The sequence below is a fragment of the Zosterops lateralis genome, assembly GCF_965231275.1.
Source record: "Zosterops lateralis genome assembly, chromosome: 2".
In the NCBI taxonomy this organism is placed as follows: domain Eukaryota; kingdom Metazoa; phylum Chordata; class Aves; order Passeriformes; family Zosteropidae; genus Zosterops; species Zosterops lateralis.
The window spans coordinates 6,422,824-6,447,339 of record NC_139763.1 but is presented as its reverse complement, the minus strand read 5'-3'; the positions used below and the strand labels follow the sequence as shown (position 1 = coordinate 6,447,339).

Here is a 24,516-nt window from a genome sequence, read left to right as displayed (position 1 = left end):
CATTCATAATAGAGAGCCTGTACCGGGGAGGTTGCTAAGATTGAATTTCTGTGTATAAATAACAGCAGGAAAAATCTGGAGAGGTGTGCTGGATTTGTGGAATACTGTGGAGCTTCCAGGCTTGTGCAACTCTGAAATAAATAAATAATCAATGTCTCCCTCGAGTATGTAATTGCAAACCAGGTAACAAATCTGATTTCTGCAGTCAAAAGCAGCTTTAGTTAAAACAGATGAAACAATTACTCCTCCAGGCCAAAGAGAACTCACAGCAGTGGAGAAGTTGATTTCTTTTTAAAACATGTATATTTAGAACTGTAACGCTTACAATTTCATTAAACAATCTTAGTACAATGTGTTTAATCTAACAGTATATTACAGAACAATGTGAAAAATGATTTAATAGCAAACCATGAAAATGGAATTAATAATACTTGCAGTGTCAAAGTCACTAACTTGTTACCTTTTCCAGTCAAGGAATCCCAGCAGTCATTCGCACTAAATGATGCTTTGGGTTTTATCCAAAATAAAATGGTATGATTTCCACAGAGAAAGGGCATTCCTTCACAGAAAGAAGATGCATCATAAGAACATTTTCAGCTAGCAGGTCTACTTTATACATCTATTTAGAATTTTTAAATAAAAAATAAAATTAAAGTAAAATGGTTTAGACCAGTGCAGGGTGCCTATTCATTTTTCAAACTTACTTGTGGTTCTTTTTGGAAAGAGGGTTTGTTTTTTATTTCCCCTTTGTAGTTTAGCAGAAGAAAAGAAAATAATAACAATGGATTTGTCTAATGAGCAGCTCCTCACTTTAGTTTTGCTGACAAGCATTTGATGTGGGACTGTTTCCTCTGTGGAGTCTGTTGACAACGCACCATTATAGATCTGCAAGTAGAAAAGGTCATTCTCACATTAAATGCACAAGTTTCAATATCAGAAGCAGGACATCAGAAGAAGTTGTAATTTTTCCAGTCACAGGTGAATTTGCAACATTCACAAAAATTACACTTTTTTTTGTTTTTTACATTTTTTGTATTTACATTTCAGATATAAATAATGAAATTCTTTAAGTTACATGTTTTAACTTTGCTTCACGATTATTCTACATCTGCAAGCTTTCCTGTATCAAACCAACCTCCTTCTTTCATCATGAATGCACAAGTCTGGCCTCTAATCAGTAATAATTACACTAAGCCTTTATGATGAAAGGTTGACTGTTCAAGTATCACATCATACTGAAATTTTTGCCCCAACTTTAAAAATTGGGGCAGCAAACCAAGCCACTTGGAAATGGTAATAAAAGAAATTAATCTGGGAACTTAATAAGCCAAATAATTTATTATTAAATTCTATCAATATCTTTCTTTGGTAAGAAATATGCAAGAGGATAACCCAAAGCCCACCCCCAAAAACCAAAGAAAAAAAAAATCATATAATATGTGACATCACAGTGTCTACTCTGTGAAGGAGAAAGCCTCAGAAAATTAAGGAATTTTGTTCAGTTAAGATTGTTTATAGCAGTAGCTCTTCCATGCATCTAAGTATGCAAATGATGGAAGTTTAATATAAAATTGCAATGGCAGGAATTAACAATGATCAAACGAACAAACAAAATAAAACCAAACCAGAAAAGCAACTGTTACACCAGTGAATGTGCTGTTGTATGCTCTGTTATGTTTCTGGCACATGTGTGGAAAAGCCTGTAAATTATTACATAAAAATTCAAGATTTGGATAATTATATCATCCAACTCTACATTCTAAAATACGTAGGAAGCATGAAACAAATCTCTCAGCTGCCGGACAAAAAAATAAAGACGTGGTCCAAAGATTTGGATTTTTTTTTTGCTTTTTGTTGCCCTGTGTTGGTTGTTGTGATGCAGGGATGTGACTGCAGGGAGAAAACCCAATAGCTGACACAAAACATACTAAAGTGGCAATATAAACTAGCTGACACAAGCCTCACTGTACATTGAAATTGATACAATTGTCTGGTGCTTCCATGGCCAGTACACGCCGAGTGCCACAGGTCTCCTTGGAGTTAACGTTGCAACGAAGACTGAGCAGGTCATTATCCCATAAAGTGCTTTCAGATCCAGTTCCTGACGGGCTCGTGGTCTCCACTCCGAGCTGTCACGTGACATTGACCTCCAGAACGTGGTCGTCCTTGCTGGGAATGACCAGGATTTGCATCCCAGTGCTGCTGTTGAAGACCTGGCCCGGGGAGAAGGGCTGGAGGCGGGGCATGGGCAGGCCCTTGTGCTCTCCGCTGGCTGTGGAATGCAGGCTCCCCCTGCTCCTGATGCTGCTGCTGTCAGCCTGCTCGTCCACATTCTTGTCCACAGACAGGTTGTCGTTTTCAATCCAGCTATCTGTTTGAAAACAAAACAAAAATAGAGCGTTTTATTCTACCAATTAACTCTAGAAGGTCATTTCAGAGCTCTGACAGTCAGCTTAGCACATGTTCACAGTTATTGATCATCTCTGCTGAGGTAACAGTCTGTGCACACTTTTGGCCAGCACCAGATGTAACACAGTGAATTATATTGGTTTTAAAGGAAAACTTCAATAGCATGACCTCACATCTGTCACAAGCTAGAAGGATGCTCACCAGCAGCTCCATTGACAAAAGCTATGTTGCTTCCATGAGTGAATTCTCACTGCAGCTCTGGGACTACTCATCAGTGCAGATAAATATTCTACATGGCCATGGTAATTTAAACTCTGCATCTAATCTAATGCCCCAAGTTTTCAGCAGTTCTTTTATTTCACATTCAATCCCTTGAAAACTGGGAAAAAATTCAAAGCTAATGAAGACACACACAATTTAGAGAAAATGGAACTGCAGGATTAGAGGGTTATCAAACAGTTTTCACTGTTATATTACTTCACTGTTAATATATATTATTATAAATCCAGTGACAACTTATTTGTACGCTACTCTTTAAAGGAAATGTAAGAGAACAATGCATTTATTATTCCTCCCCAGAGATTTGGTGGCAACCCAAATCCAAAGTTCCCATTAGAGCAAGTTTCAATTTAGGATTGTGAGTGAAGGTAGCAAAGACACCTGTGAGTACCTGGTCCATATATGACCAAGTCCATATCTTGTCAGTGTATTTCTTGCTTTGCTTTTCTCTTTACACAAGAACACAAGAAAAGCAGAGTAATTTCTGTAAGTAGCCACGTTGCCAAAATGGCCTTACCAGCATCAAGCTGCATGGAGTGAGCAGAATGGTGAGGGAGGTATTTAAACAATCTGACATCAGGGAAAGGCAGATGGCCAGCGAACAGCGGCATCACTTCCATGTGGACTTTGTGAGTTGCTCGAGGTGCTACAGGCATAGAAATCACTCCAGAGCTTTTTCCACAGACTGCCCAGTTACTACTGTTGTCAACAACTGCAAGAATAAAGAGAAAACACTATAAAGATCTTCTGTTAAAAATTGAGAACCCTCAGGATGGTTTTAGAGCAGTTTGAAAATCTGCATTTTAATAACTTCTAAAAGCCCAACAGCTTTTATGTGTGTAGAAAAGGTTAAGAAAACAGCCCTACAAAGAAGGGACCATAGTTGGGCCTCAAGCATGTACCCATCCAGTCTGAAGAACATTTCTATTCCACTAGAAGGCAGATTAATGAGGAGAAAAAAAAATATTCCCTGTCTAGCAAAATGAAAACTGCTTTACTAAGCAGCTGTACCCACAATAAAGGAATTTATGCCATAGCATGTCTGGCAGATGTCATTGTCAAGAAAAAAATAGGGGAAAATTTATCAAAACACTTAAGAAAAATACCCTTACCTTCATACATAAGTTTTGTTGTGCAATATCCATCTGATTCTGTCAATGCTTCATCTCTGTCAACCTCAGAGAGCTCAACAAGCCGGGTGATGGACACCTCTAAGGAGCAGAGTGAGCCTGTTTTACAGTACTCTGCATCCAAGGGTGGGAAGATTTCAGTTTTCACATGGTACAATGTCTGTCAGGAAGAAAACAATGCTGTTATCAAGGAAAAAAGGGGTGTTTTATTTGTGTTTAAGTTGAACTGAACAATGGGTACAGCACCAACTTTATACATAACAGACACATCCTGTTAAAAATTCTTAATGCAAGAATCACTTAATAAGTAATGTTCACTTCATTATCTTGCTCAGTTTAAGAAAATGATAGAACGTGGAATCCTGGAATGCTGTGCAGTAGTCGGGACTTAAAGATCATCTGGTTCCAACCCACCTGCCAGGGGCAGGGGCACCTTCCACTAGATCAAATTGAATTTGATTCCATCTATTTTTGATACCAGCACTGAAAATATGATTTTTTCCTTCATTTCTGTACTTTAACACAGCCTTTCAATGCTCCTAAATGGACACCAATCTTACTACTTAAACAATTTTTATCAGTTTCTTAGCTCCTCCCTTTACAGACACATCACTCGAGTTCTGAGTAATACAGAACTACTTCATCCCTCTTCCTGTCACAGTCCCTGGAATAACAGCACCCACATCAAAAAACTGAATTTTTAATTCCTACAAATTTAGATTTCTACCATAAAACCCCCGTTGTTTCACCCAGGTAGTTGTCTTTAAAAACTCCAGAAATATGCTGATAGAGGTGCCAAAAATGCTTGTTACATGCCAGTAGGCAAACTAACACCTGAAATGATGCTCAATGCCAGTTTGCAACAAGCTGGTAGAAAACACTGAAAACAGACAAAAGGATTTAAAAAACAAGAGTCTTCTCATGATGCTGCTTTCTACCCAAGCATCACAAAGGGTAACACTGAGTTTAGATGAGATTACGTTATGTTGATAAAACTTCCTATTAAAGGAATTCTACTTAGCCTATGAGCCTCCTAACTGATCAAAGGAATAAAAAGTTTGTCCATAACGGGGAAGTAGAAACATTTCAGATAATGGCCTAGAAAACCCTAAATATTTCATTAGAGGAGCTCATCTCAAGCACTGCAAAAAACTACTCAGATGCTTTCAATAGCAAAGACATTTTGGAAATTGCAATTTGCTTTGGAGAGCACAATCTTAAGCCAGCAGGGAACAAGCAGCTCAGTAAGCTGCAGACAATCTCCATGGCACCAACCTGGGAAAGTGAAAACAGTAACAAAAACGGAACACGATTCAGCACAAGTGTTATGACCCTCACCACATTTCTGTGGCAAGGATATGATTCCACTACATCACATCAGGTTGCAGTTCTGTCACTCACAAACTGACTTTCCAATGACTCTAAGTAGGTATCAACCTCATGATATAAACAGAATTTTTCTGATATATTTATTGATTTTCCCTTTTCACTTATTAGGAAACCATATTCAGTTAAGATAAGCTACCCTATACTTAGAAGAGTACTTACAAAAAAATTTTCCACTTGGAATTCGTAAGTGAACGGCTTCAAGGTAAGAGACTGTTCTTCAGAGGTAGCTGGACAAAAGCTGACTGAAAACAGGCACTGCAAGGAGAGAGGAAGCTCTTTTGTCCACTTCAATTCCCATACAAAGAATATTGATTGCTTACTGTACACCATCTGAAAGAGAATGTTGAGAGTGTTAGCTGCTTCCTTCCTCTGGGAAAGAAGGGGAAATGCACACATGCAATATGTTTGTTTGTTCTGACGTTTGTACAGTTTATAGAAACAAACTCAATAAATCCTTAGGGAAATATGCAACAAAATGACTAAGGGTGAATCTTTTTCACAACACACATCTTTTTAAAAGGAAGGATCCATTTCACTGTCAGAATCAAATGTTTCAAAAGGAAACACTTCCTATTCAGTGAAGTTCAATTTCATTTTTGAAAATATCTTAATCAAAAGTCAAATTTAATAAAATTATTAGTATATTCTTATACACTTTTTCTAGGCCCAAGAAATTAAATTAACAATTTAATATGTTCAGACAAAGCTGAAAGAAACTTTAGGGTTGCCGAGGGAACTTTTGGTTGCCCCATCCTGGAAGTTTTCCAGGCCAGGTTGGATGGGGCTCTGAGCAGCCTGGAACAGTGGAAGGTGTCCCTGACCAGGACAGGGGATTGGAACTTGATCATCTTCAAATCCCCTTCCAACCCAAACCATTCCATGATTCTATGATTCTATGATAAGAAACTGTTCTGCAACTGAACTGGTTTACAGCTGCATTTAATTGGAAAACTGTCTCTACCTGATTTTTTATTTTTTCCAAAAACCCAACGACAAACTGCAACCATAAGATGAATAAATTGAATAAACCAGCAAGTGAATTTTACCTGTTGAGATGCAGGGTTGAGAGGCACCAGCTGCAAATCTGTACACTCAGCAGAATTTTTTAGGCTGTAGTCTGAGAGCTGGAAACAGAGTTCTGACAAATTCTGTACGCAGACTTGCACATATTTCCTGATAAATGAGACACAGTTTTTTCAATGAAAACGGAAGAGTTACAATGGAAGAGTCCATGTCCATAACACAAGGCTGTAATACACCCTCATACATATTAAACAAAACCAACAAACTATACAGAAACAGGGTAACTGGGTTCATCCTGTGGTCTTATTTCCAAAACCACAAATTTGTTTTGTTGTCATGAAAGAACACGAAAGGAAATGCACAAGCTTCCAGGGGGAAGACAGTAAAAGCTCAACTTATATGTTAAAAAAAAAAGCTGCTATAAATATGAGTTATGAAACCTCAGCTCCACACTTTGAAACAATAAATAAATAATGAGTACATTACCGTTTGCCAGCTGACAACAAGGAATGCTTGGCATTAAAGGGTATGCAGAATGTTAATGCAATAATAGTGGAGTAAATCGACCAAGGACAATCAATGGTCACCTAAAGGAAAAAGGGAACACAATTCTTATTTGCAATAGTCTTTGGAACAATGATTTTGCTTTTCTTCTCCTTTCTAAGCCAAACCTTTCTCATCAAGTGTCTATATCTAATGCATCCAGGAGGGGAAGAAATAAAAATTTTTAAAAAAATCAGTATGTAAAAACTAATCTGAAAAAAATAGAGGTTTTTGTTTGCCTGCGAGTGGGATATGAACTCTCAAAGCAGCTTTTCCTCTAAGAACTGACATACCCAGTTCTAAAGACTATAAATAAAGGAAGGGGAATAGAAAAGAAAAGATAAAAGGACCCCAATGGCATCTTAGTACAAAATCCTGGTAAAAGTCAGTATCAAATAAACTGTTATAAGATCTATTATTTGAATGTCTTTACAATAATTTAATATATTATATACAAACTCAAAATATTATTAAAAATGCATTTAATGTATATTTGTTTTAACTTGAAGCAACACACTTGACTCCATCTTTCCCATGAATCAGAAGCTGGAATTAAAAGATCACCATGCTGCCCTTTACAAAGACACAGGTACCCTCCATGCTTTATAAACTGTATTAAAACACTACAAGTTAGTGTTTTAGCCAAGGGAACAGCTGACAATTTATTAACCACAGTGTGTATTTCTGCTTATATTTACAACTTCTTTACATTTTAACATTCAGTATGTTTTTTGCATATTTGTCTTTTGAAGAAAATTAAGTTCCAAACAAGCAAGATCCCCCTCACCACTGCTTCTATTTTGTGAAGTGCTTACCCCTGTGATTAAGCGCATTTCATAATAAAAAAATCAAGCTACATCTTACTTTTTGGTCAACAGTAGCCATGCAGTCCTGTTTCTGCTTCTCTTTATTTTTTCTGTGATTTTCTTTATTTGTAGTATTTTCCTTCTCTGCTGCAGATCCCGTGGCTGATGGCAAATACATGACTTCTAGTTCAAATTCAATTACATGATAAGCAGGAGCCACTGGCAAACTGATGCTTGTGATCTTCTCAGAAGACTGAATCCTCAATGATGACTCTGAGATCTTTTCTACAGATGTGCAGAATGGGAAAAAAAGAAAATCATAGAAAGATATGTGGTGCCATAACCACTTCCCAACAATGTTTGCAAAAACGGCAATGAGAAACCATGTTAAAAACCTCCACAGTAACCTCTTCAAACCAGCTATAATCTGCACATGTTAAATATTTAACTTCTCAGAAGTAATGCTCTATCCTTCTTTAACTGCAGGAAGTTAACCACCACATTCCACGTAATGAAAGGCTCCTTCTAATGTTCAGGAAAGAACTGAGAGGACAATTTATCAACAAACTTCAAACCAGCCGAAGAGCTACTTTAGCCCATCACATGACACTTATTCAAGTTTTTACAAAGTGAAAGCACCTTGTTAAATCTCCTAATTTCATTTCAAGCAACCTTGGACACACACACATGCAGCAGTTTCACATGCCTTCTGGATTTCATCAGTGGAAGTAAAATTGTCCCAGCTATGTTTGTCAAAGTTCATATTACTGCTTTGAGGGTGAAAATTTAAGACCTTTCTTGCACTGAAGTACTCAGTTGTTAATTGTTCTTAATAAAACTGTCCTTAATAATGACTACTGACAAACAGTGTCAGTGTCCTTAATACTGTAAGTACAGGTTGCTTCAGGATGACTGAACTTGACCTTTTGAATATTATTAATTAAATTTAATTAAATTAATTAAAGATTATTAATTTTCAGCTGCTGGCTTACCCCTGGTGTTGGAGTAGATGACAGCCTTGCTCTCGGGGTGGTACAGGATGGGCATGGCGTCGGCGTTGCTGAGCTGCAGAGTGTCCCCGCTCTTCATGGTGTAGTGACCAGTGGTCACTGTGAACTTCACCTTCTGGGGAATGCCAGCCAAAAGGCTTTCTGCAGGACAGAGCAGGGATTGTTCACAGATTCCAGCACTAAGGCTTGTTAGCAGACAGTTGGCCACCCACTGGGGTAACTTACAAGTGTGAGGTTTTGGTGTTATTTTGGAGCCCATTAAACCCAGCTCAGATACAACTTGTGGGGAAACCACTTGTTTTCAACCTCAGAGCCCAAACCCACTGCATCTTGGATGGCTTAGATGAGCTGTCTCTCTAGCACAGATTTCAGTGAAATACAATAACCACAAAGAATTAACTAAGCTTGTAAAGCTCTCCAGGTTGCAGACAGCTCTGTATTTTCACAGCTGTGATTCCAGTGATACCCACGTGGTGTATTTACATGATCAGCACAACAAGAAATGGCAGTGTGCACACAGAATCACAGCTATCAGTTTCACAGGGGTCTCTAATTTCATTTATGCTCAATATGTCTGTCCTTCCTTTGCCACACACTGCAACCTGGAATGCCAGCACAAAATTCATACTAACACCTCAGCTGCCACACTCAAATTTGAAAACAAATCACTATTAACTTCCATTTATACACTAAAATAAACACTACAACAACTAGTGTTCAGTTGTCCCTGAAACCAATGGGTGCATTCAGTATTCATTTTTAATAAGTTTATATTATCCTCTCTAGTAGAGAATCCCATCTCTTACTTATTTCTTGTAACTATGAAAGGGACTCTAGCCTTAAGTTAGGAGGAATTTCTTCTCAGAAAGGAGAAATACGCATTGGAACAGGCTGCCAGGAAGGTAGCCACTGTCCCTGGAGGTGTTTGAAGGGAAGACTGGATGTGCCATGGTCTGGCTGACAAGGGGATGTTTGGCCATAGGCTGGACTCCATCCTGGAGGTCTTTCCCAGCCTAACTGATCCTGTGATCACAACCAATAAGGAGCTCGGTCAATTAAAAATGCAAATATTCACTTCTAATCAGTGTGGCAGCTCAAATCACACGTATTTCAGTGACACTACATGTTCAAATCAATGTTCAAAAGTGGCACTATGTGTCCAGAGCCAGGCACTGGAATCAGTTGTTCAAAACCAGCCATCACTTGCAGGACATTATGATGGATAATTTGAAAAGCAAGGCTACATTTAAGACCCACAATGCAGAGTGAGGTAAACTGAGTAATACTGAAGCCATGAAACACTTTCTCTAGTCCCACAGGAGCTCGAGAGGAATCCTCAAAGCCACTGCACCTACCAGTCATGGGCTCCACTTTGAGCTGGGGCTCCTGGGAGTACACATCGTACTGCACGATGGGGTAGATGTGCAGAAGGACAAACTGCACCTTTCCCACTGAAGTGCACAGCTGCCTGAGGGTGTATGTCCCAGGTTCTTTGCCCTTGGAAGAAAAACATTTGAATGATTTAAGAAAATACTTCTAGAATAAGCCCTCTACTGAAGAACAGCACATTTCCATCTTATTTTTATTAGGTACTTTGGGTTGCTAAATCAAAACTGCAGGTTTCAGAAAATTCAGTTTTTTGAGTAAATGACAAGATCTGCACAAAGGAGCATCTTTTGCCCCACTAAAAAGCTCTAGAGTGCTGTCTGATTCAAGAGAAAGCATCATAATTAACAAGTACTAATAATCAGGATAACTAATGCAGTAGCTGTGCTGTCAATTTGTTACTTTGGTGTGTTTTTTGCCTTGTTTGTTGGTTGTTTCCCCGCCCAAGTGCAACATCCATGAAAAAGCATTATTAAGTACCTAAACAATACGTGTGCTTATTTGGCTAATTCATAAAAACAATAATAAAAACTTACCAGCATTTATATAAGGCACAGCTTCCAGCTCCAACTATTGATTTCACACACTCCCTACCACACACCCTGAGTCAATGTTTACAAGAAAGTAGCACATAAATATTTAATTTCCAACTCTTCCCCTGCCCTGAGTAATGGGATTCTGGATGTTTCTTGATAAAATTAAAACCAAAAGTAAATCTGTAACACCTTGTTATTTATTCTTGATTCTATTTGCTGCTCTTAGGGACTGCTATGGAATGGGAAGTGTTTTCTTTTTCTTTTTTTCATGTGCCACTTTCCAAGTGTAATACATAAATACCAGTGCTGGGTATAATTAAGTCAGTCTACAATTTATGGAGAAAAGCTGTACCAACTCAACAGCCAAAGCTCATGCAGTTATTTACATGGCAAACCCAGACTGAAATTCAGTATTATGCATTCTGACATTAAAGTCACTACATTTTAGCCCTAAAAACCAGGAAAGCATGAGTAAAGTAATACATAACATCCACATATTTTAAATCTTAACATGGGATACGAATACTGATCTAAAGAATTTAGACAATGCTTTCTGATCTCATTTAAGGCTTGGAAAAAACTGGAAGATTGCTGTCAGCATAAATAATGCTAATCATCAGTGTAAGGTCTACAGAAAGGATCAAACTCCCTCTGGATCATAGAAGCACAGTCATTTCCTCTTCCCGCAGAAGTGGTGCAATTAAGCATTACTTTAAGAAAATTCAGAAAATAAGATATCAGCACTTTCTATCCTCTGGCCAGCTGTGTAATCCAGTAGAAGTGACACAGTGTATTACTACAAGGATAATGGATTTCTAATAAATATTTTGTGAATACTGCAGCTCAAATCTAGAGAAGCTTTCTTTGTTTTATCTAACTGTTAAAACTATAATGTGCTCAAATTTTCCTTTTAAGGACAGGTAATCATGCCTTAAACAACTATATAGTGGGATTCTCACTGAGCAGTCTTCCCATGCAAAGCTCTTTTTTTGAAAGGAAGGTTGGGAAAATAGCAAAGATATAAAAGTAAGGCTGTCCATCCTCCAGTGGCCACCAGATTCACAGCAGACCCAGGCAAATTCAAAGCAGATCTCTGTCTAGCCTTTCATCCATCTCTTCTCCTGGTGATTCCAATTGCATCCTGATCCCACTAACCCCAAATGCCAGCTCAGTGCAGTCCCTAACAGCTTTCTTCTAGTAATACTCCTTCACCTGAAATCCAGTTTTACATACATGTGAATTCATTTTACAGAATATGGCATTTCCAGCCACCAAGGCCTCTGGTCCAAATCCCCTTAACCTGTCCCAGTCCTTTGAAAGGATGAGATATCTCAGACATTAGGTCAGTAGGTAGTTCAAATGACTGAACTGCCATTCCACAGTTGTTAAGATAACTAGTGAGTTAGTTAAGTTAGTTAGATGATGACTAATGGGGACAAATCTTAATTCTAACATCTTCTAAATTCAAATACTTGTAGCTGATCTGTGCTTCTTGCAGGAAGGTTTACTACATCCCCCAAGTGAAAAATTATTTGACCACCCTCTGCAGAGAAGAAAAGGCTGTCAACCAAATTTAACCACACAATCATTTACTGAAGGGCTAGAAAAAGAATTCACATCAAAGCTTTTAGGCATTATTCTGAATGACCTCAACAGCACAGGCAGACTTCATGAGTAGTACATTATATTGCATATGAATTTATCCGTTTAAGTTTTGGCAGCAATAGTCAAAACGTTTAAAATAAGTTTAGGAAGGCTGAAAACACAACAGCATCCTTTCAGTGATGGCATAGAGCAACAAAAAGCTGCAAGGAGAATGGATGATCCAAGAGATGCTTTAAGCTTTAGCTTTCATATTTGCATATTTTGTGCTGCCTAGGGGTGTAGTTCTGAGAATCATATTTAGTGCTAGTGAGCTGCCTTTACAGGGTAGGGAGGCAAATCCTTTTTCTGCTGAGAACCAAGGACAACTTTCAGGCCCAAAAGCATAAACAATGGTAGACTGAAGGGAGGAACAAGAAAGATGAGACCTCACAACCCGAAGCTGTAACTGGACAATTAAATTATGCAAATGAACCAAAACTGATAAAAATGTCAGATCTTGTGACCAGTCAGCCATTTGTGTGTGGCTGTTCACAGGGGACCCTGAGTGCAGCCCTGGTCAGGCTCCTGTCCTGCCCAGGGTGGATCCTGAAGGCCTTTCAATAAATCCCTACTTTATTCTCTAGCTCTGTCCACTCTCTATTTCAGGTCAGCTTTCCCAAGGCATCACAAGTGTTACAAGAAGCAGCACAGGCACCACTCACCAGCCCAATACTCTCCCTCAGCCAGCATTTCTGGTTTCTCTATCAGGAGTGCTACAATCACCCAGCTACAAAAACATACCTGAATGTTGAACGTTATTTTGTTGTCCCCTGGCTCCAGAGTCAAGTTGTTGCACTTCAAGATGTGAGCCCCATCCTCCAAAGTGACCCCTGAGGGCACATCCAGGGAGCTGCTGCTCTCCTGCCGGCGCAGCAGCATGTGCGCGTTCTTGCAGATGATTCCTGCCGTGTTCAGAGAGTTGTCCGAGGGGCTCCTCTCGTACATCTCAGACAGCTCCAGGGCTGGCAGGTTGTTTCTGGACAAAGGCAAGCCTGCAATTTCACTGGGGAAGGTGATGACACCGTTGGAAGTTTTGTGCTTGGTGAGCCACTCGGCTGTTTTCCTGTAGCTGTTCTTCTCGATGCTGAAGTGGACGTGGATGGCGACCTGGTCCACCTGGACAGGGATGGGCATTTGGCTCAGCAAAGTCAACTCGATGGACAGCTTCCCACCCACGTGGACAACAGCATTTGGAGGGTCAAAATGCAGAGTTTTCAGCTGGGCAAAGGAGTGCATAGGCAATATAACCTTTTGACCTGGAAAGATAAAAACCAGGGATTTCATTATTCTCCAGTGCTGATAGAGATGAGCAAAATTTTTCTCTTAAAAATTCAATCCTTAGAAATAAGTGGATCAACAACTTTTCAACAATGAATCGTTTCACAACAAATCAATGCTTTCCAATCTTTTTATCTTGCATGAGAGTTAAAAGATGCTGAGGTTTGTTTTCCAACAGTTACTTAGACTACAATTTCCATTTCCAGGCTATTAAAAACAACTAAATTAAGAGAGATTGTCCAATTAGAAGTTGAACATTTCACTACTACAGAACACAGTAGCATTAAGTGACCAACTTCCCAGAGCTTGTACAAGTTTAAAAAACTAATAATCAGGCTGGTGCCTTGATCCAGCAGCTCTGCTGTGAAAAGGGTTTTCATTCTCTTTTCTACATTTCAAAATCAACCCTAAGGCAGTATCAAAAATTAATTAAGAATCAGGTCTAAAGTAAAATATTACTTACGGTACATCTAATTATTAAGAAAAATATTCTGCATAAAAAGAAGCAGTCTTCAAATCTACAGGAATTATTCCATATGTATTTGAACTGTGATTAATATCTGACAAGAAGACGTTAGTGAAGCAGTATATAACATACTGAAGAATAAAGAGAGGAAATGGGATGGACAAAAAACATAAGCTGCAAGTGGATGGGCACAGATCTAACATCAAAATCCAGGATGTATCATCACAGAGCTGCCACTGAGACACAAAGCTAGGTTAGGAATTGAAAAAAACCCAACACACAATAAATTGTGGGCTGTTAAAGCAGAGTAAAGGTAACTGAAGGAAAACAAAGACTTTGCAGTATTCAGGAGGAAAATGTTAATTACCCTTTCATTTTTAACTGTTCTTAATTAGTGTAGATTTCCAAATGTTTTGGCAAACACAAGTTCAGAAATCATACACAGAATAATGAACTCAATCAGAAAAAGCCTCCCCATCTACCTTTAGGGAAGAACCAGACTGAAGTAGCTTAAGTTTTAAGACCCAAACTTACCTTGGTTCTCTGCTTGCTGATTGGTAAAATCCAGGATTTCTTGGCAAAACTTTTTGCGTTCCTCTTCTGTTAAGTGATTATCACCAGCTAAAAGGCTGCTTGTTTGGAGATAACTACTGAAGTTAAGGAAACAGGAGGTAGAAACCCACAACAATTAGAAATTTGACTGAAAACATGACATTTAAGTACTGCTTTTCTGATCTTTAGAGACAACACTTTGTGTTATCATCATTGCACTTTTCCACTAGAAAAGAAACAATAGAAGATTTACCATCATCTGAGAGTATTGCACAATCTCAAAACTTCTGTAGCAGATCTACTAAAAATATGATCCATTATTAACCAGTGCAATCCTGCCTCATCTAAAAGGATTCATAAGAGTATAAAAAATTCATTATTTGACAAAAATCCATGCAGTGTGCAAATTAAAGACACAGTGTCTTGCATCACACTGGCCAACATTTAGTACTAAATAATGTTGAGTATTCTATTTTATTCCAATTTACCTGGCCAGCTCTTACAGCATCACTTACCATAACTAAGTGGTAAGACATTCTTTAAAATTTTGAGTGCTGAGGATATAAATTATCACTTGAATATTTAGCTAAGAATGCAGTATTACTGGCTCAGATTCCTCATGAGCATTCGCATTGAAGCAGAAAAATTTAACAGTGTTTAAAAGTGAGGTGAGAATTTGCAAAGGAGGCTGACATGTATAATGTGTGTCCTGTTCTAAAAGCACAGGAACTGACAAAAAATCAACACAGCAGAACAACCCCCAAAATACACTCTATGGTATCAAAAAACTCAGCTGTGTCAGCTCAGACTCAGAATGTCTGGCAGTCTCTGCTGTTCAATAAAAGTTTAGAGATATGTCAGATAAATAATCCCAAGCATCTTTTTCTCCTGTCCTGATTATTAGAGGATACTTTTCTATCTGCCCCAGCTGCTTCTGACACTCAGCCAGCTGCTTCCTCGTGTGTGTGACCAGCAGTGCCCAGCCCTCAGCAAGGTAGGTTTTCAGTGCTCCTTGCAGATACACCTCTGCCTTCTGGGGACCTTTCTTCCTCCTTGGAAAATGAAAAAATGAGCACAGAGTAATGTAAGAATCTTTGCAGCCATGAAAACTGTCTACATCTTTTCTCAAAGTGCTGATGGGGGAGGAACACTGCAAGTAAATGCAGGACAAACTGCAGTGAACCGTTATGATCTTTAATTTTCTGGTAATAGTTCAACATATGGGTCTTCCTTTATTGCAATTCACTTAAATAAGTATAATTGCAATTAATGTCATTATTCCATGTCAATGAAAGGCTTTATATGCAGATCTATCCCAAGTCGAGCAAATGAGGTGAAGGAACCTCCCACAAATGAAACAAAAGCCACCTAAAGCTTCTGACAGTTGACTAAAAATTTGCTTACTCAAAAATTTTAAAGCAGAAGAATACTTCAATGAAAATCTTATCACCACACAGCAGTTCCATGGTAGTCTTTAAACCTAACATTACTCCCTCTGGTGAAAATTTAAGTTAATTTAGGAGAATCTGTTGCAACGTGGAGATCACACTGCTTGAGTGAATATCAGTGGGAAGCACGCCCCAACATATTTTCCAAAAAAACCCACTTATGACTTCCAAATTCTTCTAAATAAGAAAAACAAAATGACACTGAAAAATGCAGGAGGTTTTCTCAGTGGATTTGAACAGCAGGGATAAAACCAAAAAATATATTTGGAAATCAGGAATAAAATCACTGTTTCACAGGAGGGAAAACAACCACTTTGCAATGATAATCTCAAATATGAAATGGATTACTCCCCAAAGACATGTTTTCTGGCTTTTTTTTTTTTTAGATAGATGTAGTCCATATATATAGTTAAGATAACAACTGCATTCACTAGAGTCTGCTTCCTAAGGAGGCTTCTGACTTGTTTCAAAGTTTACAGTTATCTTTCCAACCCTTTTCTTCCCACAAGAAGAAAGGATCAAGCTAAAGAACATATGACAGTTAAAGGCAAGAGTACAAAATCATGAGGTGAGAATTCAGATTTGATATTAGAGACTGCTAGTTTCCCTTTTTTTTTTTTTTTTTTTTTTTTTTTTTTTTTTTTTCCCTGAAATAGAGCCTGAAGTAGGGTTTGTTTACATTTTAAAAAATACTTTAAAAATTCCTGTTTAATTACACTGTATCTTTCTCAGGCATAATACTCAAACTTTTCAAAGGCAATGCATTTAAGACATGTTAAAGAGTCATTTACATATAAAATTCTGCCAAGTCCTTTCCCACAAGCTTAGCTGAGCGAATTCTTCCAATATTTGTGTACATTTCAATGGTGGCATGGGACAGATCCTGTTTAAAAGAAAAGAAATTATTATAAGCTTTAAGTATTTTTTGGCAGCTGTATTGTTATTTCACATAAACTCATAGCCAGTGACTAAGTTACTGCAACGAAATTCCCAGAATGAGTCAGATTTGCCCTGAGCACAAAATACACAGCAGTTTGTAACAGGTCACCTTCACTCCTCCTGCAGCTGGTCATATCCCAGATCTGTGAATGCTAAGCTATAATCAGAATAATTATTTTCACAAGAGTGCCTTAAAGGAATTTTGCTTGCATTCCCAAATTGAAGTTTATCCTTCATCTTTAAGCTTAATCTCCAATGCAGCCACAGTTCCCAAGTGTCACCTTCCTCTCCTTGCCCTAAGCTTTAATAACAGCAGCAAACCTTTCTCACAAAATTAGCAGTTACAGCAGACACGCAGTGTTCAACCACCCAACTTCTTTCCAAAACCTATAATAATCTCTGGCCAGACATGTAAAAATATAAAAAATACATCACATTGTCACAGGAAAAAGGGGAATGTCTTCAAACTGAGAAGATTTTTTTTTAAATGCTACTAAATTTTCCTAGGTGAGTCCGTAAGTTTAAACTAATTCTGTGTTCTGTGTACAATGAATACAGGACAAGATTAAATAAGGGTTTACATAAAATGTATATATTTACATGACAACTACACAGAAAACCATCTTTTAGAGTGTATCTGAATTTCCTTTGCATAGAAGTGTAGTCATAAATACAAAGAGGAATGGCAATTTCTCTGGCAAACACTACAGATCCCACTTTGTTCCTTAAATTTAGGAAGTTACTGCAGAGTTTAGCAGAGATCTTCAGGTGCAAGTTGGAACTGAACAGGTAAGAGAAGCTGGCAACTCTTAAGATTTTAATTCTGATCCAGCTACATAACTAGCCCTATAAATAAATGAAGAACAAAAGTGAAACCCAGTATCTTTATGCAAAATGTTTTGAGATTTTTAATTCTGATAAAACTTTGTAAAATTGATAAAAAATATTCCATTTTCCTTCAAGTTTTCTCCAGAAAACCTTTTAGGCCACAGCCAAATATGAGAAATTTTAAAGGAAAATCATTTAAGGGGAAAAATAAAACAAAACAACCGAACAAAAACTGGCAAACCAAGCCCTCAAAAAATCAAACACATTCTTGTGACAGTCAAGAGGTTTTTGTTTTATTTAACAATCTTCTATTTGAAAACCAAAACCAGCAAAACAAAAAACCTGAAATCATTACAATGGTTCCTCAGTAAGGGAGCTGTCCAGGAGATAAAGATGCACAATATTAGAATCCTCATCGTACATCAATCTGTACCAGGTACAATCCTATCATCCACAGATGTCCCACAGTTCATATATATATAAAAATATCAACAGTTTAACTTTAGTCATGTAATACTTATTGCAAAATGCAAGCCCAAACCATTTAAAAGGAAGTTGAATTCACATATCAATATTCTTCTGGGAAAGAGTCAGTTAATTCTGAATTTGGAATAGCAGAACATGACAGCCATGACATTGGCTTTTTTAATATCTAAGTATACATACCCAGAGATAATAACCTCCAGTCATAACTGTAAATATTAAAGTTAATGCAAATATTTGAAAGCTGGGGGCCCTACAGGGTTCCAGCTGTTAAACAAATCAGCCTTGATGTGCTCAGTGTGCAAGAAATAACCTTTGATACCCAAATATGGAAATACAGATTTATGTTCTCAATGTATCCTCTCAGCTTTGAAAACTTTGGCCCTATTTAATCTACAGTGTAAACACACAAAACTAATATAAATAAGCAAAACTCATACTTACTAAGTAGTGTTTTTCAAAAGCTTCTACAGATGATAAGGCCTCTTTGAGTTTCTTGTAAGGGCTCTGTGATGCATTGGCTTTGGAAAAAAGCAGGACAAGAGGTGTCACTTACAAACACATTCTGAGAACAGCATCCCCCCACAATCCATTCCTGCTTTTTCTCCAGTAAAAAGTGGAGAGAAAACTAAAAACTACTATCACTTTGTAGCTCCAGGTGCAGCTTGTCTATCTGCATGCAATCAAGGATGCCCCATTTGTTTTTCTAATAATTTTACTTTAAATATTTGTGTGAAAGCATTAGGAACTTAATTCCAATCCAGTGCTGTTCAAGACCATTGGCCTAAATGCTGATAAGTGAAGCATTGATGGAAAAATTTATACTTGCAACAGTAAGGAGATGCATTGGTAATTTGGAATACTGAATAAAGATTAAAAGAGGTTTTAAGAGATAAAGTCCCATCAATGTGTGTGTGTGTATGTAGGGATACTTGAAAATTCTTATTACTGATGTACTTCTATGCTATGGATTTCAGACAAAGTCTGAAATGTCTGTTGGAAGGAATTCCACCATTGCTGGCAGTACCTGTTTCAGGGCGTTCTGCTCCCAGCCCTGCTAACAGATCCACAGTCCTGTTAAGGTCTTCTGAGTTGGGTCCCTTCTCTGACACGAGTCCACACAGGTAACCCAGAGATTTCAACTGTAACAGAAGGCAGATGATTGCTTTAATAGGCTTTAAAATCAATATAAAACTCTTCTTGTTCTATGACATCATTCCATTTTCATTGCTTTCATATTATGCTGCTTATAGGATCTCAAAATTAATTGTTATTCCCACAGTATAAAGTAACTTCTTAAAGAATTAAATTGCATGTAAGTTACTGACTCAGATACTGGAACGTGTGCCTATACACACAGATCCCTACATGCACACCACCTAATCTGAGTAAATCCTTCTGGCTTTCAACACAAACACAAACAAAGTTTGACACGTTCAGTAGTTATGGCCAAAGATTATTTCTAATAGCTGTCTGTGTTTTTGAAAACTGCATAATCAAGAAAAACAGGCAAGTCTGCAGTACAGTGATTAGGCAGCTTGCAAATTCACCTGAAGTCTTGTATTCAGGTGAAAACTTTCCTGAAAAAGGGATTAGCACAGCTAACAGTGTTAATACAGTTAACTACCATAAAACCCCTTCTAGACAGCAGCTGGTGGCTCAACACCCAGAATATTGTCTTAAAGAAGCTTTTATCTGTTGGCCATTTGGTTGATTTACTTAGAAAACTCAATCAGCTATAAAGGTAGGTCCACAAAAGAATAAAGGGCACATCTTGTCACATTACTCCACACCATAAAAAAGGGGGATGGATATTAACCTTTTTTTAAAAAATATTTTAAACTCCACTTAATTTTGTCACTAGTTGCTAAATTTCTTCAGTCAGTCAGTTCCACCTTGCTGCTATTCATTATTCTAAAATTCTTCCCTTTACCCTTTGTGTTAGAAAAATGATGGAAGGGAAGAACATTTCCAGCTCAAGTTAGAACTTATCTTCCATGGAAACATCTAAGGAATATGGGAAGAATCTGATGCACCAACTGCCATTTTAAACAATTTTTTGCTCTCTTTATTCTGATCTCCACCCCCCTCTTTTTTTTTTTTTTTTTTTTTTTTAAGCAATAACTCTTTTTCCCTGCCTTTGTAATAAAACAAGGACTTCAAAGGCTCAATTACAGGACTATTAAGTCTACTGAAACATGAGCAAACTATGATTAAAGTAAATAGCAAATATTTAACAGGCCATGCAAACAAAAGGGTGAGCCTTCCAAAGATGTTGGTCTTCAAAAACATCCACAAATACCCCAGTAAACTATTTCAGTAGTTTCTGGAGTTCTGTCTAAAATGTTTTTCAACTGTGGAAAGCAGTAGACACCTCAAACATCACCTCTTTCTAGGAACAGAGTAAGTGGAACTTGAAAACTTAGGGAAGCAGTTTAACCAAACTGAAAAGGTGACTTCAGAACATTTATAGTAAAGGCTGGTGTCTGAAAAAAATGGAAATTATTTGTTTCTTTCACAAGCCACCAAAGATAGCACCTTCAAGGGAGGTAGGGGTCTATTACTGTGGTACTAACATGAAGCAGAAATATAACCTGTGTAAACAGACTGCTGTAATCTCTATTTTTAATGGTAAATGCATCCAAATCTGGGCATTTTTTCTGCTGTATCTGTAATTCACCTGCTCTCCCTCTCAGTCAACATGGACTGAGCTCATTCTAGAGTTTAATCAAATTACTGATTAATTATCAAATTAGTGATGAGGAAAGCAGGGGACAGAAAACGAGGCAGACAAACCCTTGTAATTCCCAGACTTCAAAAGACAGAGGAAAAAGTGACTATAAACATGGATGTCTCATCTAGACTTAGACTCAAGAGAATGTACAGAATTCAGTACTAAATTCTACAATAAAAAGGACAAAATCTGTTCCAGGGAAACAAATATTCTATTTCAACATTGTAATACCAGCACCCCAACACATCACTCACTCACCTTCTCCGTGGCATAGCTCCACAGGCCAACTGTGTGGGAAACATTTGCATCTATTTGAGCCCTATCACAGCAGCCTTCTATTCTCTGTAAGACTTCCAAGCAACTCAAAAACACCCAGCAATCCAAAGCTCCAGGAGGAACTGAGACCTGGAGATGAACAGATAAAATTAACTGGGAAATAAACAATCATCAGATGAGAAAATACTTCAGCAAAAGTACTTTTCTTGACACAACACAGCAGAACTCCTTAGAAGAGATTACTCTAGGAATACACAAATCACAGCCCAACTCTTGCTGCTTCCTGATTTATTTATACATATTAGTTCATAAAACATATTAACTAGATCTGATACATTCATCAAGATGCAAGAGAAGGAAAGGGAGACTAATAGGTCTTGGGAAAATTCCAAAAGCCTGAAAACTCAGCTTGAGGAAACCAGAGTTAGGAAAATTTTCTGTAAATCTACTACTTTCCTTAAGAGACATCAGTTCTGAGACTGAGATGGAAAGTATAAAGAAGTGTTAAAAACCTGGAAAAGACAAATTAGTCTTTAAGATTCCTTCACAAAAATAAGCTTATTCATGGAAGGATAAGACATCTGTCATGGACAATTAATTAAAAAAATAGAGATGAAAACAAACAAAGAAACAAAAAAAGATAAAGACAAGAGTCTGATGCTAGAATATTTTCAAGAATTAAGATAAAGATGAGCATAACTAAAAAGATAGAACATAGACACAAAAACGGTGTTTCAAAATCCTCTTCATAACCCATACAAAAATGTTCCTTTTAGAAAGACTATAAAAGTCCTAAACCCCATAATAAACTAGGTGACTAATGGGATAGGAAAGTCCAAAGTATGAGCACAATGAACTTGAAGAAATAATAAAGATCTGAATACTGAAAGCATTTTCAGGAATACAAAGACCCTAAGAACAGAGTAGTTTAGATTTCTGCTGTGAGTTCAGTGGCATCAAGCCATGTTAAGAGGTTTGCCTGCATGAAGAAAAGGGATCACAACAGGAATAAGTACAAGCTATGCACAATTAATTGTCACTGTCTCACAGGCAGAACACTGAATTCATTTTGGATCACCACAACAAGACAGGAACAGCAGAAATAAGAGACAGTGCACAGGAAAATTCCAAACATTGGAGGTTCAGGGCAGACTTGGGTGCAGCAAAATGGGAACTGTAGGAAGTGCCTTCAGAGATCTGGAAGGCTACATTTTGGAAATAAAAAAAACACCACCACAAAATGCAAACACAAATTATACTATCTGTGAGAATTAGTTTGAAAACACATGAAGGTGTCAGCAAAGCATCTGAAGCAGATTTGCATTTTTTAAATGCAGAGGAACAGATGGAACTTACTACCACAATGTCAGACAGGCAAAAGTTGGCAGCTGCTGTTATAACAGCTCAGATAAAACTAACAGAGCACCCATGGGATGAGGACATGGGTAAGCCACAAAGTGATATTCAGAAATTAATCCCTTCTTTTTGTTACAGAGGATTGTCCTGCATAACAGCATAATAACCACTCTGCCTTGTTTCCTTCAATACAACATTGCTATAGATTGGTAATTAACCCATGAAAGAAGCAGGCAAATGACTACCAGTTTAAAGAATTACTTTCCAGGTGAAGACTAAAACATTTTAACTAAACAGATGTGGTTCCCAGATGTGCTGTCTCCAAATTTCTTGCCAAAGACATCCTCATGATGACAGAAACAACTGCAGCACAATTGTTATTACAGCATCATTTTGGTAACTCCCAGCCAGTGCATACTGAATGCTGGTCACCGACAGCTCAACTTGAAAGGTCTCATTAGATCATCACTGGATGAAATGATTCACAAAATGGAATAGATCACACTGACTCACTTCCAACAGCTTCAGTTCCTGCACACAGTTGTGGAGAAGCTCCAGAGCTCTCTGGGAAACCTCCCATGGCCTCTGCAGGAAGATTAACAGCGTGCACTGCCGGGAGAACAGGTAACTGCGCAGGTCCAGCAGTGTGGCCTCTTGGTTCTGAATTAGCTCCCTCTTCTCCATGTCTATGGGCTTCCGCAGAATTAAACCATTCCAGCTCCTCACTGGCTGGCAAAAAAACGTCAGCCAGTTTGCACCATCTAAGTAAACAAAGTTAATATCCAAGAATCAACCACTGCTCTCTAGGAAAGCCTCTTCATCCTCCCTCCAGAGACTGTGAACTGCCTTAGTCCTTCCCAAGTTTATCACATGGATAAATGACTTTAATGCCTTAACTTTAAAAAGCAAACTGAAAAACCACCAGAACTTCCACAGCGAGGTATGATGACTGAATTACACATTCAATTCCCACAGGCATTTTGTCTTAATTGTATGTTTGTTATCAGTAGAGTGGCAACCAGTTTGCAACTTATTTATTAGCAATTAAACCTACCTGAAGTTCAAAACAAAAAAGCTTTATCTGCTTAAGTATTTCTTACTCAGATTCATGGATGGATGTGTCCCCACTTCCAGGTATTGCACTGGGTTCAGCCAGCACAAGTCTATTTCACTGCAATTACTCCTGCACTATATTTTCACCAGATTCATAAAACATATCTGATTAAAGCTGTTACATAACACCATGTGCTTTAGCTCATTAAAACAGTTTAAAGCTATTTGATACTTCTTGCACAGTAATTTTTCTCAAAAATGAAGTTAAATCTTCTGCAGGGGAGATTAAGCACCTATTTCTATTAAGTTTTGCAGTGATTACCAAACATCTTGTGTAATTTGAGGCAACACTGAATGCACTTTTCCAGGAAGCTCTTTACTGAAAAACCTAGCAGTGAGCTGTAAAAACAGCAGCTGTATCTCAGCCAGATCAATACTTATGTCATTTCAGAGTTCAGAGCTCTGATTGTAACAATCATCCCATTAGAGCAAAACACAGGTTTTCATTAAAAATCGCTTCTAAGCCTCAGAGACAAGAAACAAAATTTTGGTAACTAATGGACACTTGTGTTTGTACACAGCACAAAACCAGAGCACAAACTGCCTGCTGCAGCCACCCTGTAACTGCCCCAAGCACAGGGCTGCTCAGTGAAGGAATTCATGCACTCAACATTTATTTCACATTTTCAGACACTTACCACCAGCCCCAAAGTTGACGACGTACTGAGAGAACAAGGCATCCAGCTCGTCATACTGCACCAGGGCATCCTCAAACTGCTGCAGCATCTCAAAGACAAAGGCCAGCTCTTCCTTTTGGCATACAGGCAATACAGGGAACATGTTATTGACATTATTCATGTCTGGTATTACAGCTTGTCCCTATCCATCCACAGTGCTCCAGGAAATACTTTTTCTAATTTTCATTTCACACACACATAGAAAAACCTG

General features: G+C 38.0%; 1 protein-coding gene across 1 annotated transcript in view; it reads right to left on the bottom strand.

Moving 5' to 3' along the window:
- Positions 1-284: 284 nt before the first annotated feature.
- Positions 285-24,516, bottom strand: part of TRAPPC10 (trafficking protein particle complex subunit 10) — a 38,210-nt gene continuing 13,978 nt past the window's right edge. Inside the window, exons 6-23 of the mRNA XM_083854581.1 lie at positions 24,267-24,378; positions 23,029-23,276; positions 21,142-21,288; positions 19,177-19,291; positions 18,594-18,670; positions 16,691-16,782; positions 15,363-15,503; positions 14,434-14,546; positions 12,897-13,411; positions 9,945-10,086; positions 8,572-8,730; positions 7,638-7,864; positions 6,717-6,817; positions 6,254-6,380; positions 5,367-5,537; positions 3,801-3,978; positions 3,206-3,400; positions 285-2,371 (exon numbers count right to left, since the gene is read on the bottom strand). Of these exons, the coding sequence (XP_083710707.1) occupies positions 2,133-2,371; positions 3,206-3,400; positions 3,801-3,978; positions 5,367-5,537; positions 6,254-6,380; positions 6,717-6,817; positions 7,638-7,864; positions 8,572-8,730; positions 9,945-10,086; positions 12,897-13,411; positions 14,434-14,546; positions 15,363-15,503; positions 16,691-16,782; positions 18,594-18,670; positions 19,177-19,291; positions 21,142-21,288; positions 23,029-23,276; positions 24,267-24,378 (3,099 nt within the window). The 3' untranslated portion in view covers positions 285-2,132. The remainder of the gene's footprint in view (positions 2,372-3,205; positions 3,401-3,800; positions 3,979-5,366; positions 5,538-6,253; positions 6,381-6,716; positions 6,818-7,637; positions 7,865-8,571; positions 8,731-9,944; positions 10,087-12,896; positions 13,412-14,433; positions 14,547-15,362; positions 15,504-16,690; positions 16,783-18,593; positions 18,671-19,176; positions 19,292-21,141; positions 21,289-23,028; positions 23,277-24,266; positions 24,379-24,516) is intronic.